Genomic DNA, 12,161 nt, shown 5'->3' on the forward strand with positions numbered 1-12,161 from the left:
TACCAATTAAAAGGAGGAATGAAGCTTGTCAAGAGAAAAAAAGCAAAGATAATAAGATCTGTAAGGTTTAACAAAGAAAATGATCCTGAGAATTACTGTAGAGAACAACTTATGCTTTATATCCCATGGAGAAATGAGCAAAAAGATCTCATAAAAGACTGTGAGACGTACCAAGAAAGATACCAACAGGTAGAAGAAATCATCAAAAGCAACAGACAGCAGTATGAATACCACTCTGATATTCTTGACAAGGCCATCAAAGACCTAAATGACAAGGATAACTATTCTGCACCAGTGGCTCCCAATACACAACACATGAATGAACAAGATATTGCAGCTAAATCAAAACCTACTGAGTTATTTGAATGTTTTGATCCAGGTACCAACAAACAACACAGTCAGTATGATCTATTTCAGGATATGAATATTTTACCAAGGAATAATGATGATGAAGAACTTATACAAAATTGCCTACATGATAGTGATTATCGACAGCTTGTTCGCTCACTAAACAAAAGACAGAAAGAATTCTTTTACCATGTTTTACACTCTATTAAAACTAATGATGACCCACTCAGATTATTCTTAAGTGGAGGTGCTGGAGTTGGTAAAAGTACTGTCACTAGTGCTCTCTATGAAGCACTCACAAGATATTTAAATAGTGTCCCAGGTGAAAATCCAGATGAAGCAAAAGTACTGAAAGTTGCTCCCACGGGCAAAGCAGCATTTAACATCAAGGGAAACACACTTCACTCTGCTTTTAAAATACCTGCCAACAGGGGATTTCAATACTGCACACTTGATACAGATAGACTTAATACAATACGAGCACAGTTAAGAAAACTGAAAGTTATATTTATTGATGAGATTTCAATGGTAGGCAATGGAATGTTCAACTTTCTTAACTTACGACTGCAGCAAATAATGGGAAACAAGTCACCATTTGGAAATCTGAGCTTGATAACAGTTGGAGACTTATTCCAATTAAAACCAGTATTTGATAAATGGATCTTTGAAAATACCAATGATTCTTACAGTGCTTTAGCAACCAACATTTGGAAGGAGTATTTTACCTTGTTTGAACTCAGGGAAATCATGAGGCAAAAAGATGACAAGGACTTTGCAGAACTATTAAACAGACTTAGAGAAGGAAAACATAACCAAAATGATATTAAGGTCCTTAAAGAAAGAATTGTAAAAATTAAACCTGGTGAGAAAAATTATCCCATCAATAAAACACATCTATACTCAACAAATGCACAAGTAAATGATCACAACAATGCAATGTATCAAACTGCACATACTCAAAAAGCTCAAATTAAATGTATTGACATAGTTGTTGGAGATATGTCTGATGACCTAAAAAACAAAGTCAAAGAAAAAATTCCAGATGATCACACTAAAACTATGGGCTTATTTAATGTTGTTTCAGTTGCTGTGGGAGCAAAATATGACTTGACAACAAATGTCAATGTAACTGATGGTATGACAAATGGTGCCGAGTGTGTCATAGAGAAGATAGACTACAGAGTTAAAGACTCCACTAGGCCAAGTATCATCTGGGTATCTTTCCCAGAAGCTAGCATAGGTCAAAACCATCGCAATGAATTTGCACATTTTACAAAAATGTGGATAGAACCTGGACACCAATTTTAGAGATAACTAGACAATTCAAGATTTCAAAGCGACATCAATGCCAGATACTTCGTAGACAATATCCTTTACGGCCAGCAGCAGCTAAGACTATCCATCGTTGCCAAGGTGACACACTTAATGAAGCAGTACTTGATTTACCATCATCAACCAGAGAGCACATGCATTATGTTGCTTTAAGTAGAGTAAAAAATTGTTCAACACTACATATAATCAACCTAAATGAAAAAAATCTGTGTTAGTCAAAAAGTTCAAGAAGAAATGTCCAGACTTAGACAGCAATGTTTACTCCCTTCTATACCACTTTTATACAACCAGTCTTCTAGAATGAAACTACTGTTTCATAATGTTCGATCTCTTCATCTTCATTTTGATGATGTTGCATGTGACTACAATGTTCAAGCAGCTGAGGTTAATATCTTTGTTGAAACACGTTTATGCCCTTCTGATTGCAATACAACCTATGAAATGGCTAATTTCAAACTTTTTAGAAATGACTTTAACCCAGATAGTAATGTCAGAAGTAGTTATGGAATGGCTATGTATATTAAATCCAATATAGATTGTGTAACTACACCATTCAGATCTAACTTGAACAATATAGAACTAACTGTATGTGTACTTAATGATCCAGTTCCAAACTTACATATAGTAGGCATCTATAGGTCAAAAAGCAAAGCTAACCAACAGAAATTAATTGAAACTATAAATCATCTCCTTGATACAATAATTCCTGATGCAGATACACCTACTGTGATACTAGGTGACTTCAATGTTAATTTGTTGGAAGTTTCATCAGAACAAAGGGCATTAACAAAATGCTTATTACAACAAAGAACCTACAAACAACTGATAAGTCAGTTTACTACAGATTATCATACACAAATTGACCATATCTATACCAATATACCAAATCATGTGCTAACTGCCGGTGTTCTCGAGTCCTATTATAGTGATCACAAGCCAATATTTGTTTGCTTAGTATAAAATCAGTATTTGTTACACTATGAAGATGAAAGTATCCATATTTAAAAATATGTAAAACCAACATCACATATTATTTGCATCTCATTTACCATTATTGTATTGCTTACTCCAGGATTGCCACCCACCAAGACAACAAAAATCCGACTTTTCACCAGTTGTAAAGCAATTTTCAGTGACCCTGCAGGATGACTATTCTGGCCATCAATCAACAAAAATAAGGATAGCTCAGATAATTTTTAAAAGAAAATTGCCTTTACTACACAAAAAAATCTAAAAATAATTTGCAGCAACCTTAAGATAAAATTCCCTGACTTTTAACTGATTTTGAACATGGATTTAGAAACTTCCTGACTTCTCCCTGACCTTGAATAAGATATAATTTTCCCTGACTTTTTGCTGACCATGCCAACCCTGTTACTCAGTCAGTGGTGAACTAGTTTACAAAAAATTTTCCTTCTGGACCACTGCTGTGGTACCAGTCCCTTACAGGTACCCATCAGCACACCGGCGCCATCATCTGTGTTCAGGTAAGACTCGGAAAGGACTTTTACATTTTAACTGTTATTATTCATTTCATTCATTCATATCAATAAATCAACACCCCTATCTTTACAGGTGCACCAGTGTACACCATTTGAAGTCAATACTGCCCCAGTCATAACCATCACATTGCAGCAAAGGATGACAATAAGATCAATGAGGAACAAACAAAAGAACTTGCCAAACTAAGATATCACATCCCATCGAAGCAATCAACTATGAACTCATGTGATGTCAGTTTTAGTGGACCAACAATGAAAAGACCACATTGTACAAACTATGTGCTTGATGCTGTCAACGACACATCTATTCCATTTGGCAAATGAACATTTCCACTCAACAACAACTTCTTTAGAGAAGACATCACCACAAAATGGTGCTACTGATATCTCCACCAGAAAACAAACTCAAAGTCTGCAGACCGATTATTTAAAAGCAACAACCATAGCCACTAAAATAGAAAAATAGGGCTGAGTATTGACATTATTTATAACAAGTGGACTTGTGTTTTTCAAACCGAACTGGACAAAATTAACCACAGAAGTCAATTTGTCTGGAGGAATTTACCATAAAGTACACAATCATGTGTACATGTAGTTGTTAATAAGCAGTTGTGAAGGTGACAAACTTAATGAAGTTGGTATTAAATAACAATGAAAGATCAAATATAATATTTATTTCAAAATATAACAAATCAAACTTAACATGAACATTATCAATATATGTTCACTGAAACCGCGAGAAAATAACCTATTTCAATATGTGGAACAACACAACTTATCATGAACATTACTTAACGTATCCAGTAGCTAACTTATTCAAAATGTGAGAAAACAACTTATAACATCAAACTTAACATGAACGTTGTCGAGTAAACCAATTAGTTCAATGGTTCAGTGTAAATAAAACACATGCAGTTCTACTTGCCAACTAGTTTATTAGTTGATTGTATTAAGTTCAGACACAGTTCCACTTGAAGAATTGTACGTAACATGAACATTGTCAAACAGAAGTAGTTTCGTTGCCACTTCACTCTCATTTAATTGACAAATATCATCTCCAATGACTTTCTGTAACACATCTTCAAACAATTTCAACGTTATACGCCTTCCCTCATCAGTATTGACGAGGACTCTTGCACAAAACCCGATTGAACACCTCAATGATTTCATTGTATGTCCACATCTATCACAATGCACTACTGAGCTGGAACTTACTTGAATAATTTTCTTCTTACAATTTAAACACTTAAGAAATCTCTCTACTTTCTCGATAGAAAAAATTTCGACATCGCTAGTAACTGACTCAACCACAATACTTTGCTGCTCACCTCCAGCTAAATCAGGACTGATGTTGACAGTCGCCGTTTCATCTGTGATCGAGGAAACAGTGGTGCGAAATGAAGTAGATAGCTTCTTTTTCCCTGACCATATACGTACTAGCACATTGCTTAGACAATAACAGTTTCCCTCTTTTATTGTGTCTATCATCGCTTCCCAAATATCCAAGACAATACTACCACTTGCATCTGCAAAGACAGCCTCCGCTAGTTTCAGTTTCCTTTCTCCCACGATAACTGGGTCTTTAACGGTCATAACTTTGCCTTTCACGGTAACCAAGTTCCACTCATCACTTTCGTTTAAAACTTGTAAAATCGTCATCGGATCTGGAGTAGCCAATCGCACATCTTCAAATTGGAAGGAATACTCCGTACTATCTGGAAAGGAAACCTTTGTCATATCGTTTATGATTAACTTCTTCCTGTCGGGAGTACAAGTCAAGCATGACACTTTGATCGGTCTTCGACTCTTCTCGCTCTCCAAGAGGAGTGACCTTTTAGGTGGAGAGTACAATAACACCTCACGATTGCCACTTGCTGTTTGCAAAGTCATAGAAGCGTAATCTAAAGTATTCTTACGATTACGCTTCAACGGCGAAAGATTTTGTATGTAGCCAATTAGACTTTCCTGTTCAGTAGAGCGAGGCTCAATCTTCGACTTGGGAGGTTCAGCACACGCGGGAGTGCACTGTTCAACATCGTTCTTGGAAGGCCCAGTGCTAGGAACAGACATTTGAACATCTATATTTGTAACCTCTGCATCCTTCTTACCATGCTGAGCACCCTTCTTCGAGGACTGAGTATTCTTCCCCTCCATATTCTTCCTTCTTGACGAAGAAACTCTCGAAGCCATATTTGCGAAATTTGAAAACGACAACACGCTCCTTTGCTAAACTGTCCTGATTGGTTAACAAAAATAATACAAACCACGCCCCCCTTACCCCTCCCCATTCTCCTCCCCAAGATCTCGTATGAAAATAATTTAGTGTGGTCCACTGCGCAAAAAAAAAAGTTATTCTTCACGTAGCCTGCCTACCTGATGCTTTTTAAGCAATTTGAGCGCTCTGAGAGCAGCAAAGCCGCGATAAACAGCGCCAAAGCCGCGTAATTGCTTTAAAATATTGCTTATTAAAGCCAATAAACTGCATAGCCTGTTGTTGACAGAAGGAACCTAATCTGATCTAATTCATGATCAATAACAGGACAGACGCACGACAAACTGACTTCAAAAGAAATTTAATTATTTTCAAAACCCATTCAAACGTAATCTATCCGCGACTTATTCATCGTCTCCTTTGATTCAATTTCTTTTCCATATCTCGAACTGTTACTAATACGATTGTTACATTCCCATACAAACTACTATATTTACGCTGTTACGCAGTGTCATATAATAATGTTCACGGCTCCAAAGGAGCTTGGGCTACCTGTGTTGAAAGTTCTTCTCTCTCGCGTTTGGAAGCATGTCTCAAAATTTTGTACTCTCAATCAGATCGGCTGGTACAGAGTAGTATAAATATTAGTGACCCTGGAACAATCTTGAAGCAATTGAAAAGTAGTTTTAGATTTCTTGTTCATTCACGATTTGCATTGCTCAAGCTCAAGCAGAAGAGTTGAGTGAATTTCCTCGACTTTTTGTCTTCATTTATGATACGAGGTTTGTTTGAAAAAAAGGATTTCAATAAAGTTAATATAGTAAATATTGTGCTTCCTAGCTCCAAGAAGTCTCCAGCAGAAAACCAAGCCGAAACGACGCTTTACCAATGAACAAATACTGCAGCTCCAAACACGGTTTGTGCTCCAAAAATTTATTTCCCCTTCAGACAGAGACGAAATTGCCAATTCGCTAGGAATTTCTGGAGCCAAAGTGACAACATGGTTTAGGAACAGAAGGGCAAAACGTCGAAGACAAATTAAAGATTGTAAAAGGGATGTTTGCGCTGCAAAGATTATGGACAACTAACTCACTCACTCATTGCCCTTTGTAGCCTGTGGCAGATAAGGCCTCAACTAAAAGCTGCTAGGATGAAAAGTCACTCAATAATCTTTATCTGCACACTTTCACTTTTTTGGTTTTGGCTCTATCAGAAGACCTATAATCGTATTTTTGTTATTGTAAAACTACAAAAATTGATTCTTTGTCATTACATGTATAGCCTACCTTCCATTTGGAAATCTGTCCATGGGTAGTTTTCTCCACCATGGCCTTTTTTCAAAATGTCCTTAATTCTTCTTGGTTTCCCTCTGACTGTGGACTGTCAGAAAACAGAATGGTTCATTCAGTGATAGCCAAGGTAATATTATCAAATTACATGTGGACAAAGTGACAAACTCTCATCAGTTACATGAACTATACATAGCCATACAGTTTATCATCTTTCAGGGGTCATTTGGCATCAGAAATCACAATGGTAATCCTTACATTCTTCACTTGTAAGTCATGATATAAATAAATAAATAATGTTATCTACAGTGTATGAACAAGGCAATGGCAAATTGAAATTATTTTTTTTCTTGTCCTGTATGTCCCTTCACAGGCTGTGACACTGATGGTTTTAATGCATGAATAATTATTTGCAAGGGACATGATTATCAACAATAACACATAGACACCTCTCTGACTTTCAGTGTGGGCAGCTGTAGCAGACTACATAAACAAATTGTAAACAAATTGGAAACATACTCCTCATCAACAGTGAAGCCTTGGGTGGTTTTCTTTTCAACCATCTTTCGGTAGATGAACCGAAACCGCTTCTGAAAAATAATATTAAAAAAATGTCATAAACAATCTGTAACTTGCAAAATCAAGAAACGTTCACTTTAAGTCTCTCTGTCAACTGTGACTCAGCTGTTCTGCTTTACATGCTTAGTAGAGGTTTTCTTATCATATTAACCCTTCATCTTAATAATCCAAGCCATCCTGCTTGAGAATAAAATAGAAATTGTTTCTTGAAACTAAGAAATTTATGAAACCTTTTCCACTTGCACAGAATATAAATCATAGCAAACACGTACAGAGTCTTTTAAAAATTCTTTAGGACCAACAGGTTATCAGGGATCATAAAAAAATAACAAACCAAGCTTCCTGACTTCCTGAAACACAACTCAAGCCTGGATGAGGAAAGCAATAAGCTCAGCAATGTTCCTGAATACCACACTAACTGAACTTGTAAAAAGGAACATTATGTTTTAAAAATATATGGAAGGCAAGTGGAAGCCCTTTCAATCACTTACAATTTCAATCAGCCTTGCATCCCAACATTGCAGAGCTATGATCAATAACATCCAGTTTGACTGTGTCAAAGGCGACCAAGAATAACAACAACCTGACTTTCCTATCGTTTCTTGAGGATAGGACTTGTCTACCATTAGGCCTGTTCACCTACATTACTAATTACAATCAGTCCTTTCCTTTTCAATGATTTTTTCACATTAGAAAGCTATGATCTGGATATTCATCATGGCAGGCTTGGCGGTGTCTTTTAAGACACGATTTTTGGTGTCTACTTCGCTTTGTGATCTACATTGTAGCCCGTGGGAAAGTTTGAAACAAAGGCAACAATGCTAGATTGAAAGCCATTTCTACGATCTTTAGATGATTAAAATATACTTTACCTTTAAATCTTTAGGGATTTCCACACTGGATGCTCTGCTTTTCAAAGCTTGTTTGCTCTTCATAACTCGTTCTTGCTTAGCAAGTTTGTTCTTTAACTTCGTGTTTTCGAGCTGAAGGTTGCTATTGTTTTTTTCCAGATTCTTCTGGCCTTCCAAAATCGAATCAAGCCGCCTGTTCATTCTCTCCATGAGAATAAGTTGCCTCTCTTGAGCTGCACTGCTCTGGTTTGTAGCCATTGCAATTGTACACATGTGAAAACAACGAAAGCTGATGAAAGCACAGGTTTCTGTAATCGAAGGGAACTCAAACAACTGAATTTTCGGTGAGTTTGTGAAGGTGACTTGTCAAGAGAGATCAATCATCCCGCGATTATAGTTGTGGAGATCTGATTGGACGTTCAACGCAATAATTTATGACTTAGGGGAATGTTAGACTTCTCACATGCGTGCGCATAAAAATTTGCATGCATTCGCACGTATTTCACGCAGAATGGAGGATCGTTGTGTATAAACAATCGAGTGTGAAAGATGGCTTCTGTTTCTTTTAACCCAGAGTTTGCTTCTTTAAGTGCTGAAACCCCGGTTTCTGTTTTCACCAATCAGTGCGATACTTGCAGAAAGACTTTTGCACACTGTTCTTCTTACCAACAAGAACACAGTGTGATTCTCAAACAATAAAATAAGATGAGATACGATAAAATTTTATTGTACACTCCTTAAAAGGTTTTTCAGTGAACAATATAATACATGAGGTGAGATAAGTACAAAGTACACTAGTTATATATTATGTATGAAGTACACTAATTATATAAAAGAAAATAGAAAGGAAGAAAAATAAAAGAAATAAGAAAAAATTATTTTAAGAACTTGCTGAGAAGCTTTGTCTTCAGAGTTTTCTTAAAATTTGCATGACTCTCGCATAGTTTTAAGTCTTTGTCTAAAGAGTTCCATAGTTTTACTATTCTGTAATAAAAGGATCTCTGACCAGCAGTGGTTTTGCACAGAGGAATATTCAGTTGTTGTGAGTTTCTTGTGGTTCTGCTTGAGATTTGTTGCCTTTTGACAAATTGTGATGTCAGATAGGTCGGGGTGAAGGCCGTCATGCACTTAAAAGCGAAAACAGCGTCTCCAAGGTAAAGCTGCTTTTTTACGGGAAGCCACCTCAAATTCTTGAGTGGTGGAGGTATATGCTCAAATTTATATGTACCACTAATTATCCGAGCAGCGAAGTTCTGAGCGAGTTGAAGTTTTTGCACATTACAAGCAGTGGTACTGGACCATACAGTAGAGCAATAGTACAACTTACTGAAAACAAGTGTGTTGATGACAGTCACTAATAGGCCGGAGTTAAATGCGTGGTTTGCTCGATTAATCTTTAATGGACTCTGACGGCAAGAGTTCCTTTCCGAGCAGCGAAAGCTTAAAATCAGATAGCCTACAGATCATCGAGCGGCTGCCAAAGATCATGAGCTTTGTCTTTTCATGGTTGAGCAGAAGACAATTATCAAAACACCAGTTATGGATTAGACGTAAATCCTTTGGGATAGTGTCCTTTGCTTCGTCAGCGTCACCAACTTTGAAAGACAAAAGAAATTTGGTGTCATCCACGTAGCATTTGGTTGAACAACTTTTCCTGATTGCTGGAAGGTCATTTACATAGATACTGAACAGCAGAGCCCTGAGTACGCTGCCCTGAAGGATGCCACAAGTATCGGGTAGGGCGTCTGATAGCGTTGAGTTTATGCGAACTACCTGAGATCTTTGGGACAGATAGGTACAAAACCATGTTAACACAGATGAGAAGAGGCCAATGTTCTTTAGTTTCGTTATTAAAATTTCATGCTTGATACTGTCGAAGGCCTTGCTCATGTCTAGGTACACTACTTTGGTTGCCCGATGAATCTGACTGATCTGACAAGGAAGATGAAGATGACGGAGTTGCTCCTCTTTTAAATACACTTGAATGTGAAACTGAAGGTAATATTATTTTTGTCTGTTTCGTTTGCCTTTACTACGAGGCTCACTTTTGTTCTGAACAAATCACAAAGAGCTCAGTGTTGTAATTTTTAGCTCCAACTGCGCATTGACCTCATACATTGTTGTAATTTCCCATTAAGCTTTGCAAAAATAAGCATGGCAGCGAGTGGAAATTTTGAAATCCTAACAAAGCAGAAGCAAAATGCCCAGCATTTAAAACAGACAGGAAATTGCTAACTTCAAATCACTGAAACAATTTAACACAAACACCAACTTGTGATTTGGAACAAAACTGTTTTCTAGTCAAGATTCCCTTACCCTGTTTATGGTTAATGTTCTATAATTATAATGGTAAAATGATATATGCTTATAATACCACTGACTGGAAGCTGGCCACAATGGCCCAGTGGTCAGGATTTCTGCAGGATTACCCCACATGGGAGTCACCTGTTATAAGTTTTTTTTTATCAGGTTGTTTTACTTCATAGAGAATTTTCTAAAATTTTTAAAACCTAGACTATGTGATTACGAGGATAATTATGGATAATTATGATGTTGTCTTTAAGGTGAAATAAATACTAAAGAAGATATTGCAAGGGGTGACCTAGATAACCAGGACTCTGGTGAAGAAACTGCAGATTGTGATGATAGAAAAGAGGTAAAGTCTACTATTACATCTTAATTAACTTGGCTCAAACGTTTTCGCAATAGCACCAGCAGGCAGGAATTTTGGTAAACAAAATTGATTAAAATGAAGCCAACCAAAGGTGCCGAAGACTCTCCACTTATCTAGCTTCCCTGCTCAGTATCCTGTGATTTATTTCAGGTTCCTCATGCTCAATACACTGCAAGGAAACTTAATAGATTTAAGAACCTGTTTCCCTCTGTAAGCTTGACAAGCCTTTTTTTTATAAAAATGGCACTTAAATGCCAAAATTATATCCTGCAGGTTCATAATCACTACATCTAGGTTCTTACTGGTGGGCTTTCACTGAATAACTCACAACTTCTTTGACAATGTTATGACAAAATTCCTGTCCAATGACAGGTCAGATGCATAGAAAATGGCGATTTCCAAGCGGGAATTTGTCCACTCTCACTTGTTGATCCATCATATAAATTATAAATTACAGTAATAGCCCACATATAACCTGGGTTTTAAGAACCTGTTAGGCTAAAATTTTCATTTCAAGTCCCCTCCACATAAGAACCCATTAAGGCTAAAATTTTAATCAGTGGGGTTGCTTTAAAAGTGTATGGGTAGAAACTGCTGAATTAAGATCATTATCTATTTAAAAGTAACTTGACAGTGTAAAATGGGGTTGACTAGCCTACACGACTTCTACGGTTTGTGACATTTGTACATTTGCTGTTCTCTGTTCGGTCCCTCGACCTTTTTGTCGCTTCACTGGTGTTTATGAAGGGTACTTCATGTTGTCTGATGACAGCTGATGGCTCGGATGATGAATGATCAAACCTCAGGAGCTAGAGCCATACAGTTTTTAATTCATTTTTTTCATTTCTCCTCATTGCTTGAACTTGTCATGAATTTGGTATCAACATGAGTTTCTTTGTTATGTTTTGTTAAGGACATCTACTATACCTGCACGGAACTGCCTATAGGCATTGCTCTATGGTACAAATAAGTGATTTAGACTTTCATGAGATGATATTTATAATATATATAGTATATTCAGATGAAATTCATATGAAAATATAAGAAACTATTTTAAGAACCGTGGTAGCCTAAATTTGCTTTAAGTAACATTTATATAAGAACCTATTTAGGCTAAATTGAAAAATTCAGGTTCCTTTATGTGGGCTATTACTGTTAAGTGTCTGTCCGTTTATTTACAATGAAAATTAGCCAATTAGCGTGCAAGAATTTCTGCAGATATCGTAAAATATCTGACTTCATGTGTATTATTAAAGATTCCTTTCAAAAGCAGTGTCCTTTATTTTTTATACATCTATACATTTTGCAGGAGTGTTCCTTTCAAGAGATCTCTGAAAGTGAATCAGAGGATGAACCTATCACTGAATCCTGTGA

At 36.6% G+C, this 12,161-nt stretch overlaps 2 protein-coding genes across 2 annotated transcripts in view; one reads left to right on the plus strand and one right to left on the minus strand.

Moving 5' to 3' along the window:
* The window catches only part of LOC149099111 (uncharacterized), a 2,226-nt gene extending 570 nt beyond the window's left edge, over window positions 1-1,656 (plus strand). Inside the window, exon 1 of the mRNA XM_089277931.1 lies at window positions 1-1,656. This exon is cut by the window's left edge and continues 570 nt beyond it. Within this exon, the coding sequence (XP_089134057.1) occupies window positions 1-1,656 (1,656 nt within the window).
* LOC149099110 (uncharacterized) overlaps window positions 1-8,371 on the minus strand; it is a 19,833-nt gene extending 11,462 nt beyond the window's left edge. Inside the window, exons 1-3 of the mRNA XM_089276757.1 lie at window positions 8,135-8,371; window positions 7,188-7,273; window positions 6,681-6,763 (exon numbers count right to left, since the gene is read on the minus strand). Of these exons, the coding sequence (XP_089132883.1) occupies window positions 6,681-6,763; window positions 7,188-7,273; window positions 8,135-8,371 (406 nt within the window). The remainder of the gene's footprint in view (window positions 1-6,680; window positions 6,764-7,187; window positions 7,274-8,134) is intronic.
* Between the last annotated feature and the right edge of the window lie 3,790 nt (window positions 8,372-12,161).

The sequence above is a fragment of the Orbicella faveolata genome, unplaced genomic scaffold (assembly GCF_042242905.1).
Source record: "Orbicella faveolata isolate gen_17 unplaced genomic scaffold, um_ofav_v1 contig_46, whole genome shotgun sequence".
In the NCBI taxonomy this organism is placed as follows: Eukaryota; Metazoa; Cnidaria; class Anthozoa; order Scleractinia; family Merulinidae; genus Orbicella; species Orbicella faveolata.